Source organism: Carcharodon carcharias, chromosome 5 (assembly GCF_017639515.1).
Source record: "Carcharodon carcharias isolate sCarCar2 chromosome 5, sCarCar2.pri, whole genome shotgun sequence".
NCBI lineage: Eukaryota > Metazoa > Chordata > Chondrichthyes > Lamniformes > Lamnidae > Carcharodon > Carcharodon carcharias.
In genome coordinates, this window is record NC_054471.1 from 185,228,313 (window position 1) to 185,250,680 (window position 22,368).

Genomic DNA, 22,368 nt, shown 5'->3' on the forward strand with positions numbered 1-22,368 from the left:
TTTTCCCACCACTGTCCCCTCCTCCCACCCCACCCCCACTAGGGCCATCTATCACTTGCTCATGTTGCTATTTGCAGAGTGCTTACCCTTGTCCGGCTATTATCACATTCTACTTTCTACCCTTGATGTCACCATCAGTACCTCCTTTAGCCAATATCACCACTAGCAAAACCCCTTCGACCTTTTGTTTATGACATCTTTGGCAATCTCTCCTGTGCCTCCACCTATCACTGGCCTTCTATCCAGCTTCACCTGCTCCACCCTCCTTAAGCAGTATAAATTTCACCACATTTTTACTTCTCTTAGCTGTGAAGAAGAGTCATACGGACTCGAAACGTTAACTCTGTCTTTCTCTCCACAGATGCTCTCAGACCTGCTGAGTTTCTCCAGCATATTTTGTTTTGGCACACATTAATCTCCTGATGTTCACAGGGAAAACATTCTCCTCAAAGAACATTGCCAGCTGACAGCTAACAAAGCATTCCCATTGACATAGGACTTAAAAAACACCACACACTCATCTGAAATCCTCTACTGGAACACACTACACACTCTACAGGCTGATGACAGCCCCACATCTCAATGATGCACCTGCTGGTTGACTGCAAATATCACCAACCATAACCTGGTAACTGACCTGAGTGGTGAAGTCCCAGGTTTCAACCTTCCACATAAAATCTGGGCAACCCTCAACCACTTGAGGACGGACCAGGGAAGATGTGGCCACTCGCTCTTAAGTGTAACATAAGGAACCACTTAAATTGTGACTATGACCATCCAAGTTAGACTATCGCCCAATAACTGAAATTCTGCCTTAAGAGAACCATCCCTGCTGGCATCACAATCATTCAAACTGTGTCAGCTGAAGTCATTGAATGGATTATAAAACTCGACATTGAACTATAACTGCTTTCCCAGCCATACAAACGAGCCCTGGTTCAATAAGGAGTGCTGGATAGCATGCCAGGATTAGCACCAGGTATGCCTAAAAACAAGGTGCTGACCTGGTGAATCTACAACACAGAATGATATGCATGCTAAGCAGCACAGCCAGAATGCAATTGACAGAGCTGAGCAATCTCACAACCAAAGGATCAGATCAAAACTCTGCAGACCTGCCACACCCTGTCATGAATTGTGGTGGGCAATTAAACAACTAACCAGCAAAGGAGACTCCACAAATATTCCCATCCTCAATGATGGGGGGGCCAGCATGTCAATGCAAAAGACAAGGCTAAAGCATTTTTAATCATCTTCAGCCAGAAGTGCCGAATGGATGATCCATCTCTGCATCCTCCTGAAGTACGCACTAGAGGCTTACGCTAAAAATATAAGTTGAAAACCTTTTCCTTGTTTTATTTTAGAGCTGGTAGGAGCAGTCCTATTCCCTCCAGCTCCACATTAGATGTGTATGCTCTGCCAGCTACTGTTATTGCCCCACCCAATTGCTTCTTCCTCCATTCACCCTTAGACTCTCCTTACAAGCTGTCTTGTTGTTTCCCTGGAAATGTCTCTCGAGCCGCAACTGGAACCTACTACTCACCATTAATAAATGAGGCTGGCAGATCAATTTCCTGTGACCTGTCATGGGCCTCAATAGACACATGTAGGGTATGTTGCACCAGGCATGACCCAGTTTCTAGGTCACTACATCAACTGTTATCTAGTTCAATCTTTGTTAAAACTTACATAGAAACAAAGAAAGTTTACAAAATTAAGGAAACAGTAACCATGATAAAAGTCCAGTGAATTATAATGAAAAGTCAATGCGCACTTTTCATTCCTGAATTTATGTTCAATACTAATAATAATTCCGTCTATAGTACTGTATAATTCATTGCACCATATATCTAATTCAAATAAAAATATGAAAGGTAATTGGGTACTATGAAACTCTATATATCCTCATTTAGTAAAACCCTGAAGCTATTTAGCTCAGTTATGCCAAAGAAACATTTTTTTTGAAAATTTTTGGAAAACAAAATAGGGATTCAAAAAGATTGATTTTATTTAAAACAATGTAAAATAACGATTATTATTTTTATGCACAAATATGATATCAAATACTATTGCTGTATTAACTTATACAAAACTATGATGATTTATTTTGATACAATTTACTTACCAGTGAACTGAATTAGAACTGACTTAAAGGAATATTTGACCGCTAGTCTTCAATTCTTCAGATCATAATCACCAGTTGGCTACATCACACAGAGCAATATAAATAAATTCTTCCAGCCATAAAGTAGTTAATCTACATCTGCACACTGAATGAATCTCCTAGTCCTACATATAGATGGATCCTTTTAAAAAAATTAATTCAGTTCGAAACTCCTCTAGGTTACAGTCACTAGAACTGTGATTTTTTTGTATAACTGCAATCAGTTTCAGATCAGCCTCATGAAGAAGCAAAGAATGCAGCACCTTTGTTTGATTAGGGAAATGTTGAATCAATGGTTGGGCTAAATTTTAACCTTGGCACAATAACATGTGCATTGTTTGCATCACCAAAGATATATTTTGGTCCCTAGTCCTAATCATAAACAGAATGTTCACTGGGCACAACCAGCAAGGTACTTAGACTTTTCCTGATTTTTCTCCTCTTGCTTTTGTTGCAAATTCGTGTCTTCCGTTGGTAGCTTTTTGGATATCACTTGCTAAGTAGATCTCACACTACTTACGCACTAAACTAGACTCACAGTGGCCTACTTACACAAATAGGTAATGCAGGGGCCTAACAAGGGTACTGCCTTGTGATCAGAGCATAATATCCATAAATTTTGATTCTGCTACCATATGCCTCTTCAAAGGCAGACTCCAGCAAGTTAGTTAGACATGATTTTCCTTTAACAAATCCATGCTGACCCTTCCAAATCAATCCACTTTTTTCCATGTGACTATTAATTCTATCCCAAATAATTGTTTCGAGAAATTTCCTCACCACCGAAGTTAAACTGACTGGCCTGTAATTGCAGGGCAGATCTTTACAACATTTTTTGGACAAGGGTGTAATGTTTGCAATTCTCCAGTCCTCCGGCACCTCCCCCAAATCCAGAGACCATTAAAAAATTATTGCCAGTGCCTCTGAAATTTTCACTCTCACTTCCTTCAACATTCTTGAATGCTTCTCATCCGGTCCTGGTGCCTTATCAACTTAAAGTACCAGCAGCTTATCCGACACCACCACCTCCTTACCAATTTTAAACCCTTCTGGTGCATGAGTTTCCTCCTCTGTCACCATGGCCTGGACAGCAGCTGCCTCTTAGGTAAAGACAGATGCAAAGTGTTCATTTAAAACCTCAGCCATGCCGCTTGCTTCTATGTGTAAATCCCCTTTTTGGTCCCTCTCCAGCCCCACTCCGCAATTTACCACCCTTTTACTATTGATGTGCTTATAGAATACATTGAGATTTCCTTTCATGTCAGCTGCCAGTATTTTTTCATAATCCCTCTTTGCTTCTCGTATTTGCTTTTTCAAATCCCTTCTGAACGTTCTGTATTCAGCTTGTTTCTCAATGTATTTGCTGCCTGTTATCTGTCATAAGCACACTTTTTCTTCTTTAACTTAATTTCTGTCTCCTTTGTCATCCAGGGAGCTCTGGATTTGTTTGTCCTACTCTTTCCTTTTGAGGGAACATACATTGACTGTGCCCAAACCATCTCCTCTTTGAAGGTAGCCCATTGTTCAGCTACTGTTTTTCCAGCCAACCTTTGGTTCCAGTCTATCCAGCCCAGCTCTGTTCTTGCCCCATTGAAGTCAATTCTCTGCCAGTTGAATATTCTTACACAGATTGAGCAATGTCATTTTCCACTGTCACCCTAAACATTTTGATACAATGATCACTGTCTCCTAAATGTTCCCCCACTGTCACTTGATCTGCTTGGCCCACCTCATTTCCAAGAACCAGGTCTAGCAGTGCCTCCTTTCCTGTTGGACTGGACACATACTGCTGTAGGAAATTCTCCTGAACACAATCTAGGAACGCTTGTCCCTCACTGCTCCTTACAGTACTACTATCCCAGTCTATAAGGGTAATTAAAGTCCCCTGTTATAATTACTCTATGATGTTTACACCTCTCTGTAATTTCCTTGCAGATTTGTTCATCTATATCCTTCCCACTAGCTGATGATCTATATATTACACCAAGCACCAAACTCCTAGCTATGGGCTCCACTGCCTTTTGGATACCTCAGGAGAGTTGAAACTAAAGGAATAAACCCTGACAAAAAACCTGGAGTGGAGCCCAAAGTGGATTGATGTCTAAGTATGCTATCTTTCTGGCAATTCTTGCAACCATGCCATTGCCAAACATAATGCTTTGCATTTCTTTGGGCTCAACTGGTGAGGTAGGGAGGGGGACTCTGACATTTGGGTAGCACAAGTTCTTTATAAATTTTGACCAGGTTTTCACCCTGGAGAACACACTCCGGTTTTGCTGCAGAGAGTTAGCACAACACAGGAGACAGCAGTTATGAGTGATAAGCCCAACTCAATTGGAGTAGAGTGCTGTACAGGCTGTCACTGATGCTGGGAGGGACCAACGTGCCCCACTGATCACTCACCACCCCCCCGCACCACCCCCCCGCATCTCAATGGCTGATAAGATGCTGAACTGCCAAGATCTATCTGCTTCAATGGGTGATTGGAGTTTAGAATCTTTGCTCAACAGTAGATGGAATTTATTGCAACAAACAGACAAACAAACAAACAAAAAGAAACAAGATGACAGCTCTTCGATTGGCAAGCTGAATGTAAGGACCATGTGCCGGGCTTGACAGGCAACTTGCAGCTGGTCAATAACACAGGCAAGACTGTTGTGTTCAGCATAGAGCTTGACAGGCTAACATTGACACAGCTCCCCAACAAGAAACCAGGCTTGCCGCGAGCAGATGACTGAAAGAGAAGCATTACACATCCACCTGGCAGAGGAAGAGTTCAGAGGTAGCACATAAGCAAGGTGAAGGCTTCCATGTAAGGAACCCACTATTCTTGATGAGAGACCACCCAATGAATGGTTCAGAACATGTTCTCTCCAATTGCCTCTCAATTCAAATAGGGCCAGTTAACCTCATGAACATCCATGCACCAACACTTTGCTCCTTTACAGAGACAAAAGACCAGTTCTATGAGAAGCTTGACACTGCTATCAGCAGAACCCCAAGGTCAGAACATCTTTACTTACTGGAGGATTTTAACAGAGGAGTGGGTGCACACCATGAGGCATGGTCCTCCTGCCTCAAGCACCATGGCCTTGGAAAGGTAAACAAGAACAGAGACTACTTCAGCTTTGCTGCTACCACAAGCTTTGTGTTACTGACACCTTCTTTCAAAACAAACCATGCTCAAGATGTCTTGGAGACATCCAAGATCAGGCATCGGCACCAGCAGGACTTGATCATCACCAGGCGTGACTCTCTAAACATCATTCTCAACACAAACAGCTACCACAGTTCTGACTGTGATACAGATCATTCCCTAGTGTGCACCAGGGTAAAGGTACAACCCTCAAAGCTTTTTCATTCAAAGCAGAAATGCCATCCTGCTATCAAGGTCAGCCACACTGTCTACCCAGATAAAAACCAATAGTTCCTAAACTCAATTGAACAGGCACTTTCTGGCATTCCGGCGCAGGGCACAGAGGTGAAATGGATCCTTCTGCGAAACAACATCTACAAAACACAATCTCAACATATGGGAAGCAAGAGCGGAGAAATGCTAACTAGTTTGAGGCTAACATCACTGTGATGGAACCTGTTATTGAAGCCAAGTGGTCTGCTCTCATTAATTGCAAGAGAGATCTGAATGAAAATACTATGAAAGCTCTAAGAGCAGTTTGAAGTAAAGTCCAATAGACTGCTAGGTGGTGCACCAATGTCTACTGGTTACAACTTTGCCAGGATATCTAGATGTCCTTTGACACATGGAATGCTACGGATATGTATAAAGGGATTGAAAGGCAACAGGTCTATCAGCAAAGGAAACAGCTCCATTTAAACAAAGTCAGGAGAGGTCATCACCAATTGCAATAAACAATTGGAAAGATGGGTGGAACACCACCTTGACTTGCACTCCAGGGAGAACACTGTCACCAAGGAAGGTGTTGACACCATAGAAATCCTGCCTGTCATGGCAGAACTGGATAGTGAACCCACAGTGGAGGAGCTTAACAAAGTTATTGACTCACTTGCCCTGAACAAAGCTCCAGGTGCTTTTGCTATACCACCAGAAGGCACTCATGCAACATCTGTGTGAACCTCTCTGTCTCTGCTGGAGGGAGGGGACAGTGCCCCAAGATATGAATGATGTGCAGATTGTAACCCTGTACAAGAACAAGGGTGACTGCAGTAATTTCAATAATTATTGAGACATCTCCCTTCTAAGCATCATGGGAAAAGTAATTACTCATGTTGCCCTTGTCAGACTGCAGATCCTGACTGAATGTATCTACTCCAAATCCCATGATGGTTTCAGATCTGGAAGATTTACAATTGACATAATCTTCTTAGTCCGGCAGCTGCAGTAAAATGCAGAGTACAAAGGAGTCTACTACATTCATTGTTCTCACAAAGGCATTTGACCATGTGAGCAGAGGTGGTCTATTTAAGCCCCTTGAGGAAATTGGCTGTCCACCAAAGCTGCTCAAAATAACCTCTTCTTTCCATGACAATATGATGAGTAAGGTCAGCTATGATGGGGCAACATAGGAAGTCTTTGAAATAGCAGAGGGGTCAAACAGGGCTATGTTCTGGCACCTTTCTCTTTGGCATATTCTTCTTTTTGCTGCTCATATGCCTTCAGGTCATCTACAGAAGGTGTCTACTTGCATATGAGAACTGATGGAATTGATGGAAGAGCATAAGGCCCTAAGATGTAGGAGCAGAAGTAAGCCGTTTGACCCATCGAGTCTGCTTCACCATTTAATGAGATCATGGCTGATCTAATAATCCTCGACTCCACTTTCCTGCCTTTTCCCCCGTAACCCTTGATTCCCTTACTGATTAAAAATCTGTCTATCTCAGCCTTGAATATACTTAACAACCCAACCTCTACAGACCCCTGTGGTAAAGAAGTTCACAGACTAACTACCCTCTGAGAGAAGAAATTCCTTCTCATCTCTGTCTTAAATGGGTGACCCCTTACTCTGAGATTATGCCCTCTGGTCCTAGACTCTCCCACAAGGGGAAACAATCTCTCAGCATCTATCCTGTCAAGCCCCCTAAGAATATTATATGTTTCAATAAGGTCACCTCTCATTCTTCTAAACCCCAAGGAGTACAAGCCCAACCTCTCTTCAGAAGAAAATCTCTCCACACCCGGCCTCAACCTAGTGAACCTTCTCTGGGCTGCCTCCAGTGCCAGTATATCTTTCCTTAGATAAGGGGACCATAACTATTCACAGTGTTCTAGATATGGTCTAGCTAGTGCCTTGTATAGTTTACAAAGACTTCCCTATTTTTATACTCCTTTCCCTTTGAAATAAAGGCCAACATTCCATTTGCCTTCGCTGTTACTTGTTTAACTTGTATGCTAGCTTTTTGGGATTCATGGACGAGGACCCCCAATTCCCTCTGTGCTGCAGCTTTCTGCAGTCTTTCTCCATTTAAGTAATATTCAGCTCCTTTATTCTTCCTGCCAAAGTGCATAACCTCACATTTTCCCACATTATATTCCATCTGCCAAGTTGTTGCTCACTCACTTAATCTGTCTATATCCTCTGTAGACTATTTGTGTCATCCTCACCACTTGTCTTCCCACCCATTTTTGTGTCATCAGCAAACTTGGCGACAGTACATTCATGTCCCTCACCTAGGTCATTAATATATATTGTAAATAATTATGGCCCCAGCACTGAACCCTGTGGGACTCCACTAATTACAGGCTACCATCCTGAAAATGCCCCCCTCATACCAACTTTCTATTAGCTAGCCAACCCTCTATCCATGCTAATATACTACCCCCAACACCATGGGTTCTTATCTTATTAAGTTGTTTGCCTGACATCCAAGACAATGGTGTGCGAGGTCCCCATCAGAAGGTTACTCTACACTGAAGAGGCTGCCCTAGCATTCCATACCAAGGAACACTTTCAGCTGCAAATGGACAGAATCTCTCATGCCTGTGAAGAGCTGGGTTTGACCATCAACATCAGTGAAGACAAATGTCATGGTCCAGGAGGTTGCCATACCACCATCCATCAGCATTGACAACATGACCCTAGAGGTTGTTGATAGCTTCACATATCTAGGCTCTACAATCACCAGTAATCTGTTACTTGATGCTAAAATCAGCACACATCTTGCAAAAGCTGCACCTCTTATGCCCAAACTGAGTAAGAGAGTGTGGAACAACAGAAATCTGACTGAAAACACTAAACTGTGAGTCTACCAAGCCTGCATCTTCAATGCACTCCTCTACAGTGATGAGACCTGCGCAACGTGTAGACAGGAGAAAAGGCTGAACAGTTTTCACTTTTGCTGTCTCAGATGTAGCCTTGGCATCTCTTGGCAGGACAAGTTCACCAACTCAGAGGCCCTGTGACATGCTAATTCCATCAGCATGCACTCATTCCTAAGCCAAAAACGCCAATGCTGGCTCGGCCATGTTCATCGGAAGAATGCTGGTTGCATACCCAAAGACCCGTGGTGAACTGGCCACAGAGTCATGATCTCTTGTGCTTCCATTCCTCTGCTACAAGGATACCTGCATGTGAGATATGAAGGTGGTGCACATTAATATTGAGGAGACAATTGCTGATGGGCGTAACCTCTGCAGGCTGATTGTCTGCAAGGGCATTAGGAGAAGCAGGCAGAAATGAAAAGCTCAGTGGACCAAGAAGAGAACCCAGAGAAAACAGAGGCCAGTGAATCGTGCACCTCCTCAGCCCACTGTCTTCCTCTGCTGTAAATGTGGCAGACACTGCCGTGTCAGAGTGGGGCACCCGAGCCACACCAGGTGATGCTTAGTACAGAGTTGACCACCACAGCGTAAAACAATGTTTTCATGTCAACTTTAGACTAGCTTTTCAATTCTGGATTATTATTCAAATTAAAAATTCCACCAATGAAACCATTGTCGATTGTCGTAAAAACTTATCTGGTTCAGTAATGTCCTTTACGGAAGGAAATCTGCCGTCCTTAGCTGGTCTGGCCTAAATGTGACTCCAGGGCCACAACGTGGTTGACGCTTAACTGCCCACTGAAATGGTGTGGCAAGCCACTCAGTTCAAGGGAAATTAGGGGTGGGCAACAAATGCTGGCCTTGCCAGCAACGCCTGCATTCCCTGAAAGAATAAAGACTAATCCACAATGTACCTCCCTTTTAAGAGATGCCTTTAAGTAGCACCAGCCACTCATGGGTCAGATTTTCCGGTCCTGCCCACTGCAGGAACCGTCGCAGGTGGGAACAGAAAATTTAGAAAGGCTGCCAAAAGTCCATTGACTTTCAGCGGAAGTGGAAAATCCTGGCCATGGGTGGGGGCCAGACAATCCTGCCCATGGTTTCAGCCACCCTGCTGATGAGTGCAGCCAAACAACAGCCTGGGTAGGCCAGGCAGCATGTAGCATTCATGTAAAACAACTGGTATCACAAATTTAATGTTCTGCCTGCAACGCAGTGAAGAGGTACAGATTGCTGGTAGACCAGTGTGCTGGCTGATGCAATGTGCAGGGGTATATTGGTACCTGGGTTCACACAACATTGCCCAGTCATCTTCAATGCAGTGAAATGTCCATTTCCATTGTACACAGCTAACTCTTGAGTTTCTCTGAGAGATTCTTGCATGACTACCCATTGAGCCTTGATACATGGATACCCTTCTGGACCTTCGTGCCCCGGGTGTCTAGGGGTATAGATCTTGATGTTTAGTTTTGAAATGACAAGATGGTGGTCAGTCTAGTATGCCCATCCCACCTGTCCTTCTACCTGATGATGACATGGTCAATTAGATGCCAATGCAATGAATGTGGGTGTGAAAAATGACCATTTGGCCTGAGCCACCTATGTGCAGGTTCATGGCTACAGCTCCCAATGAATCCACACCTACTGCTACATCGCTTTCCCATTGCAACAGGACTTGTGACAAATGAATGATGGATGACAGTTGATAGAAAGATGATGAACATGACTTGTGTGTGAATTGGATTACAGTGAGAGAGAGAGTTGCACAGCTTTACTCTCTCATCCTGGCTTATCTTAGCCCAATGGCAAGTTGAGTCTAGATGGCTGGGGGTGGATCCAGATGTAGTGGGTGACCAGAATGTCTTCTGTATCTTGTCAAGATCTACACAATCCACAGCACATGCTGACCTGCCTTAAAGACCGTTGAATCTTAGATTGGTCTTAGTCACCCCGTCAGCCAGACTCAGTCTTTGCATGCCAGGGTAGATAAATCTCTAAGTCACCAAGGGTAGGAGACCCAACGCTACATTCATCTGGTTTAGCCCACCCATTGAAGTGGTTTACCAGGCTGTAGCTGTTGCCACATGCTAACAACAACTTGAAACCACAGGTGAACGCTGGGTGAAGTTGAGGACCAGTACAGGATAAGCCATTCCAAACATTGCAGCCCACCTATGAGAGGTGCTATGGCTCCTTTACAGCCTTGACACCACCACCTTCCCAGCAGCAATTAGGCATGTGACAAATTCTGCCCTTGCCATCTCACATTACAGCAAGGAATAAATTTTAGAAAATCTAGGGACCAAAAATAAAATTGGGTTGTCAGCATAAATGTCAAAAGGGAAGGCCATGCTTCATCAACTTTACTGAATACATTAAAGAAGTAACGGAGAAGACAAATGTAATATAATAGATGTAATATTTGCATTTTCAAATGACCTTTGATAAGGTACTTGTTATGAAAACTATACTTACCTCAATATTGCGAGAGGAGATCGGGAACTTCAGCTCTTGACGGACATCGTAGCTTTGGCGTATGCACAGAATGGGAGCGGGATACACATGAGCAGTTCTATATTTTCACGTTCTTTGGGCCCAGCATGCCTGTACAGATAAGAAAAATGTTGTGAAAGTTCAGGTCAGGTGACTGGGAGTGAAGCGCCATCAGGAAGGCAAATGGCCCAGGCAGGGGACAGGGAGAGGGGACAGGGAAAGGTTCCAAAAGAAGAGCCCTGGGGAGGGGACGGGGCAGGGAAATGTTCCAGCTCCGTGAAAAAGAAAGGAGCAGACAAACAGGTTGCGGTTAATTGAAGAGGGCTCAAGGAAAGCCTTGGTAATCAAAGAGAGCTCAGAAGAAGCCTGAAGGCCCAGAAAGGTGGCCAAAGGCTGGTGGCTCCGTGCTTTGGGCTGTTGGGACAAAGGTACGCCTTTGGAGTGGTGGTGTTCTGCTTGGCATAACTGAAAATCTGAAGTTTCGCGTGTGAGTTGGTATCTGAGTGCACACTCAGCAAGGACCAGAGGAAAGGACTCTCAGGAGACAAGATTGAAACCCTTCAAGGTGGGCCATCATTGAAGCCATCCGAGTTAGAACGACTTTTGGAGAGAATTCCAAGGCGAGATCTTCAAAGGCGAAGATTGGAATCCCTCTTGAGAGAGACAGAGTTTGAGTGAGATTGGTTGACTCACAGTGTTTCCTGACACCTGGGTGAGTTGTTGAGAAATCCATGGACTCTGCCTTGGTTCCACCTACTATTTATTGTGTAGTGTGGCGTGTTTTACCACAGCTAGCTTGCGAATTCACATGTACATCATACTTACTCTGAAAGTTAAAGTGTAAGATAGAAATTGTAAATTATTTTATCTTTCTGATCTTGTATAAAAAAGTTTATTTTTGTTTGTTCAATGCTCGTGGAATCTTTCCTCATGTTGCAAGTATCTTAAATCTCAAACTTTTTCTACTTTAAACAAAACCTTATTAGTCTTAAGTAAATCTTACCAAAAACTTGAGGGGTCTGGTCAAGGATCATAATGTACTGCATTGTTGATTCATGACTAAGGTCAGAGCATGTGGAATCAGGGGAAAGTAGAAGAATGCATTGTACATTGGCTTTTTTATATTAATTTACAGTGAGCTTCACCGGCTAGGCCAGCATTTAATTGCCTATCCCTAATTGCCCTTGAGAAGATGGTAGTCAGCTACCTTCTTGAACCACCACAGTCCCTGTGGTGTAGGTACACCCACAGTGCTGTTAGGGAGGGAGTTCCAGGATTTTGACCCAACAGTGAAGGAATGGCGATATATTTCCAAGTTAGGATGTTGAGTGGCTTGGAAGGGAAGTTCCAGATGGAGGTGTTCCCATGTATCGGCTGCCCTTGTCCTTCTAAGTGGTTGTGGTCATGGGTTTGGAAGGTGCTGCCTGAGGATCCTTTGTAGATGGTACACACTGCTGCCACTGTTCATCGGTGCTGCAGGGAGTGAATGTTTGTGGAAGGGGTGCCAATCAAGTGAGCTGCTTTGCCCTGGAATGTGTGAAGCTTCTTGAGTGCTGTTGGAGCTGTACTTATTCAGGCAAGTGAAGGGCATTCCATAACACTCCTGACTCGTGCCTTGTAGATGGTGGACAGGCTTTGGGGAGTCAGGAGGTGATTTACTCACCTCAGGGTTCCAAGTCTCTGACCTGCTCTTCTGGCCACAGTATTTATATGACAAGTCCAGTTCATTTTATGGTCAATGGTAACTCCCAGGATGTTTATAGTGGGAGATTCAGTGATGGTAATGCCATTGATTGTCAATTGGTGATGGTTAGATTCTCTTTTTTTGGAGATGGTCATTGCCTGGCACTTGTATGGCGTGAATGTTACTTGTTACTTGCCAGCCCAAGCCTGGATATTGTCCAGGTCTTGCTGCATTTGGACATGGACTGCTTCAGTATCTGAGGAGTTGTGAATGCTGCTGAACATTGTACAATCATCAGTGAACATCCCCGCTTCTGACCTTATGATGGAAGGAAGGTCATTGGTGCAGCAGCTGAAGACACTACCCTGAGGAATTCCTGCAGTGATGTCCTGGAACTGGGATGATTAACCTCCAATAACCACAACCATCTTCCTTTGGGCTAGGTATGGCTCCAACCAGTGATTCCCATTGTCTCCAGTTTTACTAGGGCTCCTTGAAGCCACATTTGGTCAAATACGGCCTTGATGTCAAGAGCAGTCACTCTCACCTCACCTCGGGAGTTCAGCTCTTTTGTCCATGTTTGAACCAAGTATGTAATGAGGTCAGAAGCTGAGTGACCCTTGCGGAAACCAAACTGAGCGTCAGTGAGCAGGTTATTGCTAAGCAAGTGCTGCTTGATAGCACAGTTGATGACTCCTTCCATCATTTTACTGATGATCAAGAGCAGACTGATAGGGTGGTAATTGGCTGGGTTGCACTTGTCCTGCTTCTTGTGTACAGGACACACTTGCACAATTTTCCACATTGCCAGGTAGATGCCTGTATTGTATTGGGAAAGCTTGGCTAGGGGCCTGGCTAGTTCTGCTGTCCAAGCCTTCAGTACTATTGCCGGAATATTGTCAGGGCCCATAGCATTTGCTGCATCCTGTGCCTTCAGCCATTTCTTGATATCACATGGAGTGAATTGAGTTGGCTGATGACTGGCATATGTGATGCTGGGGGCCTCCAGAGGAGGCTGAGATAGATCATCCACTTGGCACTTCTGGATGAAGATAATTGCAAATGCTTCAGCCTTATCTTTTACACCGTGGTTTTGGGTTCCCACATCATTGAGGATGTGGATATTTGTGGACCCTCCTCCTCCTCCAGTGAGTTGTTTAATTGTCCATCACCATTCATGACTGGATGTGGCAAGACTGCAGAAGATCTGCAATTGCTTAGCTCTGTCTATCACTTGCTGTTTATGCTGTCTGGCATGCAAGTAGTCCTGTGTTGTAGTTTCATCAGGTTGACACCTCATTTTTAGGGGTGCCTGGTGCTGCACCTGGCATGCTCTCCTGCACTCTTCATTGAACCAAGGTTCATCTTCTGGATTGGTGGTAACGGTAGAGTGGGGGATATGCCGGGCTATGAGGTTACAGATTGTTGTTGAGTACAATTCCGCTGCTGCTGAGGCCCACAGAACCCCATGGGTGCCCAGTCTTGAGTTGCTATACCTGTTCGAAATCTATCCCATTTAGTGCCACACAACACGATGGAGGGTATCCTCAATGTGAAGAAGGGACTTCACCTCCACAAGGACAATGTGGTGGTCAATCCTACCAATACTGATATTATTTAATTAACTGAATTTTAAATACTCATCTGCCATGGTGGGATTTTAACTCATTACCGCAGGCCTCGGGATTACCAACTAATTAACATAACCACTATGTTACCTTACCTATTTCAATTAATGCTTTCATGAAAGGGAAACTTTATACCAGGGTGGTGGCATCTTAGGACAAACACATATATCCTTGCCACTAGCCCCTCTTATTCCCATGATTGAGGGCAAAGATTTTATATATGGAGGAGCAAACTGATGTCTCACTGTCCCAGAGCACAGTTCATTAAGGTTTCATTGAACTGCTTCACAGCACATGATAACCATGCAACTTTAAGTCGGCACTATCAACTTCTCATCTCACAGTTACGAAAACAAATCTGATAAATTGTGGCAGACTAACAGCAAGATTCAAAGGCCACATTTCAGGTCGTTGAATCACTGTGTTACCAAGGGAGGCCTACCTTTGTTTTAAATGTCAAAATACTGATTTGTTATTATCCAGGCAGAAAAACAACATCAACAAAGTCAAAAGAATCAGACGAAAAACCTGTGTGTCATAGGTCAGAATTCTCTGGCTGATTTGTCTGCACTTTGCCCCAAGCCTTAAGTTAAAGGCAATTACTTGATATCTCTGGCGTGTACTGGGAAGCTGTGTAAAAGAGCCATAGAACTCTTGTGTGTACATTTCTTCAGAGCTGCAATGATTAAGGGTGGAATTGTTCCAGATTTGTACTAAATGCTGGCTGCGATGGCGGGTTTTCACACCATATCGTCCCAAACCCGCTGCATTGCTTCTGCATTCCTGGGAAACACACTGTTTCAAGGACGGCAGCTCCTCATTCTCCCTCCATGCAACCACCTCGCCACTTCATCATGCCGGGCGCCATATTTAAAGTCCAGCCACGCACACACAGCTCACGGCTACTGCAGAGAAGACGTCCAAAAAGACAGCAGCCCCCAGCTTTAATGATGCGTCACTGAAATGCCATTTGTATGCCGTGGAGGCCCACCGTGATGTCTTCTATCCCCGCTCTGGCTGCAGGACAGGCAGCGGCATCACCATGGCAGGTGGTGGCAGCAGAGGTCAGTGCCAATGCTGCACAGAAGAGGTCAGCCATCCAATGCACATAGAGGATGAATGATCTCATCCATGCAGCCAGGGTATGGAAACCAGCTCATTGCTCTAAACTCACACGCTCAAGCCCATCACACATTCACTGGTATCTCACTCACTGCCAGCTCAAGGGACATCACCACCCATTCTCACACACACACCCTCACATCTCAATTTGGCCTCATCTCCTCTGGAGACTGCTTCCTCAGCCCTCACCATCTTGAAGCCACTTGCACAGATCTACATGTGCCCCCACACACTCCCTGGGATACCCTCCTTCCCAGCACAGCTCTCATCCTGCAGCCTCGTCCCTTCCCTGAGGCCAGTTTTCCCCCTTCCTTAAGCAAGCCCTAGCCCTGCAGCCATTGACAATACACCCACAGCTTATGGCTGGTCTGGTCTGCCCGTTAGCCTCATTAAAAAGTGATGTGGTGCTGCCTGCGAAGCCTGGCGCTGATGACTGTGAGTGCTGACCGAAGCAAGGTGGGCAAACAAATCATGAAGTCCCGAGCGAAGTGCAGCCTGTCAGGTGCTGTTGTGAAACACGTTGGCATGTTTTCCCACTGACGTGTACAGATGATCCAGCATGGGGTAATGGCTCCGGCAGGCTGGCCTTATAATGATTTGCAGATGTGTAACAATAAGGTTCCCAATGTTCAATGGTGGGAAATGCGACCCATCATTGATGGCTGAGCGGACGATCGCAAGCTGGTTTCACAATGTCGTGAAACCGATTTTTGGCCTTCTCGCTATATTGTCTGCTCAAAGCGCCAAACATGCCCGATGCTAGCAGACACGGAAAATTCCACCCTGAAACTCATGGGCTCATCGACATTTACAGCACAGAAGGAGGCCATTTGGCCCATCGTGTCTGCACCGGTCAACAAAGATCTGACTACACTAATCCCATTTTCCAGCGCTTGGCCCATAGCCCTGGAGGCTATGGCAACACAGGTGAATATCTAAATACTTCTTAAATGTTGTGAGAGTTTCTGACTCAGCCAACCTTTCAGGCAGTGAGTTCCAGACTCCCACCACCCTCTGGGTGGAAACATTTCTCCTCAATTCCCCTCTTATCCTTCTACCTCTTAACTTAACTCTATGCGCCCTAGCTATTGACCCCTCTACTAATGGAAAAAGTGCCTTCCTATCCACCCTATCTATGTCCCTCATAATCTTATACACCTCTATCAGGTCCCCTCTCAACCTTCACTGCTCCAAGGAAAACAACCCCAGCCTATCCAATCATTTCTCATAGCTCAGACCTTCCAGCCCAGGCAGGATTCTGGTAAGTCTCCTCTGCACCTCTCCAGTGCAATCACATCCTTCCTACAATGTGATGATCAGAACTGCACGCAGTACTCCAGTTGTGGCCTAACCAGCATTTTATACAGTTCCAGCATAACCTCCCTGCTCTTGTATTCTATCCCTCGGCTAATAAAGGCAAGTTTCCCATATACCTTCTTAACCATCTGTAGATATGCACACCAAGGTCCCGCTGATCTTCAGCACTTTCCAGGGTCCTGCCATTCATAGTGTAATCCCTTGCCTTGTTAGCCCTCCCCCAGTGCATTACTGCACACTCTTCCGAGTTGAATTCCATTTGCCACTGCTCTGCCCACCTGACTAGTCCATTGATAGCCTCCTGCAAGGGTCCCAGCACTGAGCCCTCCAGACCCCACTGGAAACAGACTTTCAGTCACAGAAACATCTCGCTACCATCACCCTCTGCTTCCTGCCTCTCAGCCAATTTTGGATCCAACATGCCACTTTACCTTGGATCCCATGGGCTCTTACATTCTTGACCAGAATACCATGAGGGACTTTATCAAAAGCTTTGCTAAAGTCCATGTAGACCACATCAAATACATTACCTTCATCAATATTTACAGAATCACAGAATCACACAGTGCAGAAGAGGCCCTTCTGCCCATCAAGTCTGCACCAACACATGAGAAACACCTGACCTATCTACCTAACCCTATTTACCGGCACTTGGCCTTGAATGTTATGATGTGCCAAGTGCTCATCCAGATACGTTTTAAAGGATGTGAGGCAACCCACCACCACCACCCTCCCAGGCAGTGCATCCCAGACTGTCACCATCCTCTGGGTAAAAAAGATTTTCCTCACATCTCCCCTAAACCTCCTGCCCCTCTCCTTGAACTTATGTTCCCTTGTGACTGACCCTTCAACTAAGGGGAACAGCTGCTCCCTATCCACCCTGTCCATGCCCCTCATAATCTTGTACACCTTGTATTCCTGGTTACCTCCTCAAAAAATTTGATCAAACTTGTCAAACACAACCTTCCCTTAACAAATCCATGCTGACTATCCCTGATTAATCCGTGTCTCTCCAAATGCAGATATAGTCTGTCCCTCAGAATTCTTTCTAGTAACTTCCCCACCACCAAGGTTAAACTGACTGGCCTCTACTTTCCTGGTCTATTCCTTCCTCAGTTTTTTAATAATGGGACAACGTTAGCAGCCCTCCAGTCCTCTGGCACCTCATCTGTGGCCAGAGAGACTTTGAAAATTACTGCCAGGGCCCTGAAAGCTTTTCCCTTGCCTCCCTCAACAGCCTGGGATATACCTCATCCAGTCCTGCGGATTTATCCTCTTTTAAGGCCATTAATCCCACTAGTACCTCCTCTTTCATTATGTTAATTTCCTCTAATATTTCACAGTCCTCAATCCTGATATTTATGCCTGCGTCATCCTTTTCCAGTGTGAAGACTGACGCAAAGCACTCATTGAGGACTGAACCCGCTGTTGAATCTGTATTGGGATTACATTGTTGAAAAATTGTCACCTGATAATAGCTGATATTTATCATTGCTTTCTGACCCTTGTTAAATTATTTATCATAACTGCACTACAGCATGAATACATTATCTCCCTTTGATTGTTATGCACCTCTTCAGCTGTTTCTGTCACTTTGTGTAGGCAAGATACAAGGGCCTGATTTTAAGAAGACCTGTCTGGCCTAAATGGTGTGGTAGCTCAAAAATGGCATAGTATCATCTGCCAACATCCAGTTTACACTGATGTACCAACCACCACAAGTTAGAATGGGTCTTCTAATGGGTGGCCAGAATGCCCAGCAGTTTGTAGCAGTAGATCCTTATAGTATGCAAATCAGGATCTTATGCCATAGATAGGGCCTTGGTTGCAATTTTGAGGCACAAATGGTCTCATCTTTTACTTTATTTTTGTAGGTTCTACAAAAATATTGTGGGCTACTGAAACCCCATGGTTGCCTCGCTCTGCGATCGGTATCCCTCTCACCCCTTCCAGACCTCCCCCCTGCTTGTCAGCCAGAATGAAATTTTTACCAGACAGGATTTCTCCACTGTCCAAGTGGCCATCTGCAAAGGGAAATCCATGGACTATGCTAATGAGACTTGAGCCTCAAATTGGTTTAAATGTCCTTGTTGGCTCAACAGGCAGATGCTGTAGTGGTCCAATACAGTTTTGTAATGATGGATAAATGACAAAGAATTTGTGTAAATTCTCCCTGCTGCTTCCTTCCACCACTGCTGAGCTAGACTGTGGCCACCTCCACAGCTATTATCGATGGTGCTTTGGACTGGCCTACAAGAGTCACATCGTCATGGGATTGTTCAGGTCACGTCTGTTCTGTTTCCCTGAGAAATGCTCTATCCTTGCATATGCTTCTAGCTTTCCCCTTTTGAAATTCATTTAAATATCAATAAAAATATCAATATTCCCTTCTGTTATAGCAAAAAACACTTGAACCCAATATTTGAGATGTCATTAAAAAGCGAAGTTAAAAATGCTCTGTGCAAAGTGTAATATATGGATAGGCCATGTGTAACCAGTGTTCCACTAAGGTTAAAATTCCATTAGGTTTCAACTGCTCTCCTGTCTTTGCCAGCAGCAGACAGCAGAACTCTTATGGAATTTCAACCCCAATAGAATGTGAGGTCATTTAATTATGACATTTTCTTTTAACAACCTATTGTTTAGAGTTCATTATTATAAATAGTAAAATGCATCTGTGCTTTGTAAAGACACACTGTTCTTCAAAAGATCAGCTCCTTCTTTACTCAGTCAGAGAATGTTCTACTTAACTATACCCCCCTCTGTTAGTCCAGGTAAATTTCAAACATGTTTCCCAAGTATGATTTTTCATGCCATAATTTGCATACCAGCACAAAATATTGAAAGCCAGCTGGATTCTTCAAGATAGCTCTCAGTTGATTATCCTGCTCTCAGGCAAATGATGTAATTACAATGCTTGTTGTGAACTATCACACACATTGAGAGATTGTGTGAAGATACATGCAGGTCCTCTTGTTTAAGGGTTGTTTCAAAATGTTTTGGAACCTCCAATTTTTATTTCATGATGGATGATAGAAATCTTTTTTGCTTTGCAGTTTGGTTGAAACCTTGTACTACTTTCCCTTCTAATTTCCACCTCTCCTGCCTGTTGTAATATGCCTTTAAGGGAGTGCAACATGACATCACTAGAAGGGAAGTGTGTCATGTGATCCGGTTTTTAGTTTCACTTTTGCTTTTAGGCAGAGCAGAGCACATACAGCTCTGCTGATGTCTCTTCGAACTTTCTGTTCTCATGTGCTTACTCTTAATAAATGAACCCACAAAGTGTTTATCCAATCCCTTATGAGTGATTGATGCTTTTATATCATTATAAAAATATGACATGGGGCGGAATTGTCCCAGATTTGCATTAAGTGCAGTAGTGGGTGGGAAAAAGAATGTTTTTCCCACCAGCTGCAGTGGTGGGTTTTCACGCTGTATTGTCCCAATCCTGCCTCATTAATTATGCATTCCCGGGAAACATGCCATTTCAATGGCAGGTGGGCTCTTGTTCACCTGCCACACCGTCACCTCACTGTTTCATCACACCAGGCGCCATATTTAAAGTGTGGCCATATGTACACCTCTCAGTGCTACCAGCCCAGGACTGTTGCACGGAAGACATGGCCCTGAAAGGCAAGAAGACAGCAACCCCTCGATTCAGTGACACATCCCTGAAATGCCTTTTGGACGCCATGGAGGTCGTCTACCCCCGCTCTGGCTGCAGGAGGGGCTGCATGGGAGGCGGTGGCAGTAGTGGTCAGTCCCAATGCCCTGCAAAAGACAACAACTACGCAGTGCCGCTGCAGGATGAATGGTCTCATCCGTTCCGGGTAACTCACTCTTCTCATCACTCTCAACTCACATACCCACAACCCATCACACATCCACAGGGCCCTCACACCTCAAGGGACCACACCACCAACTCTCACACACACCCTCACATCTCCATCAGGCTCATAACCTCTCCAGCCCACGTCCTTATCCCTTCCGTGGCTCCGCTTCTCACACAAACATTCCACGCAATGCCTTTTGTCCTGCTCACACTCTCTCCATCTGTTTTCATGCAGGAGAAGCTGGCTGACAACAGCAAGGAGAGGTAGACCGAGTGTGGAGTGGCCCACATTAGGCCACTCCCTCACTTTGAGGAACGTGTCATCACACTGACTGGTGAAGATGTGGAATGTGCCTACGGTGACGGTGAAGTCGGCGGCGAACATCCTCATGAGAATCCTGCACCACATCATCCCTCTCTCAACACAAATGTGGGTGCTCTCTTCTCTCCTGCTTTTGACTCTGCTGCCATGAACTAATCATCTCTACTTTGGTTCACCGGGAGCTCTGCCAAGTGACTGACACCCTCAGCCAGCCAGTTCCCTCAACTCCATCCATATCCTTACCTCCAGCCAAGAAGGCAGCTCCTACATTGAAGAGCTGGAAATAAGCAGCCACGAAGACCAGTCACATTTACCCACTCTCTCCACCAGTGCAGCGACACACACCTCGGTGGGACGTATATCTAGAGCAGGCTCGGGTTCACAATCTGGTGGTCACCACATGGACACAAGTCTGCAGCAGGAGGTGGCAGGTTCAGCCGAACCCCCTAGCACTCAAAGGACTGCTGGGAAAGAGGCATCTGTGAGGTCCGATTCAGATGACGAGCCTCTGGATTTGGCCTTTCAGCTCATCTTGGAGAGTCAGCAGAAGGTGTGGGAACATCACACAGAGCTGTTGGAAGCCCCCAACAGAATGGCATGCATCTGCCTGCTCTCTGATGAAGTGATGCCCACATGTGCACATATAGAGGTCTCATAGGGAAGATGGCGTATGCCATGGAGATCCTGGTGCAGCAGAATGTGGAGATGTGTGCAGACCTGAACTCCATAGTGGTAGCCATAGGTGAATTCCTACAGTGATGATGCCAGAGGGAAACGATGTCCTCCCAGGTGCCCCTTCCCCTCAAGGAGTCAAACCAGGGCCCTCGGACACCTGAAGGGAGGGGGAGCAGCAGCTGGACACTCCTGGGTCATCCACTGTGGAATCTCAGAAGTGTCCACTCCCTTCAAGTCCCCTTTGCCTGTGGCCCCCCTCAACCTCATTCTCTGTCACCACAGAGGGAGCAACTGTCCCACAGGAAGGCAGCCGAAGCAAGCTGGGGCACCCAAGGCCTCGGGTCTCCAGAGGACCCACACACAAGGCATTAAAGGCCACAGGGCCAACCATTGCACAGGTTGTGTCCACCCCTGCTGTAGATGTCAGGGCTGCAACTAGAAGATAAGGCATTCAAAAGTTAAGAAATTCTGATCACAGTCGGTTGCATGGCTGAACACATTTTCTCACTTCACAATCTGGAAATATATGCACTTTCACTGAATGATGTGCAATGGTGTCTTTCAGCTTCATTGACAGCCTTTGCGAGTCCTCCCACTGCATCTCCTCCCACTAACAGTTCAGCTGCATGCAACCAGCCCACAAGTGATTTTGGAGGGAGAAGTGTATGTGTGGCAGTGCCTTTCGGAGCCTTGTGCAAACACTCTCCCACGCACACGGATCATTCCCACTGAACACTCATCTCAATGTCCTGAGAATTTTCAATGCTGCCTGTTAGGATTCTCTTTCAGTTGACCACCTGAGCTGACCTGTGTTTCCATTCACCCACTAATCACACTCCTGATCTCACCCACCACGACTCTCATTTCACTTTCGATTTGACAAGCATGGG

The 22,368-nt window shown here is 45.2% G+C and overlaps 1 protein-coding gene across 1 annotated transcript in view; it reads left to right on the plus strand.

Moving 5' to 3' along the window:
* The first annotated feature begins 8,213 nt into the window (after nt 1-8,213).
* The window catches only part of apoba (apolipoprotein Ba), an 87,794-nt gene continuing 73,639 nt past the window's right edge, over nt 8,214-22,368 (plus strand). The window contains exon 1 of the mRNA XM_041187430.1: nt 8,214-8,334. Coding sequence (XP_041043364.1) covers nt 8,214-8,334 — 121 coding nt within the window. The remainder of the gene's footprint in view (nt 8,335-22,368) is intronic.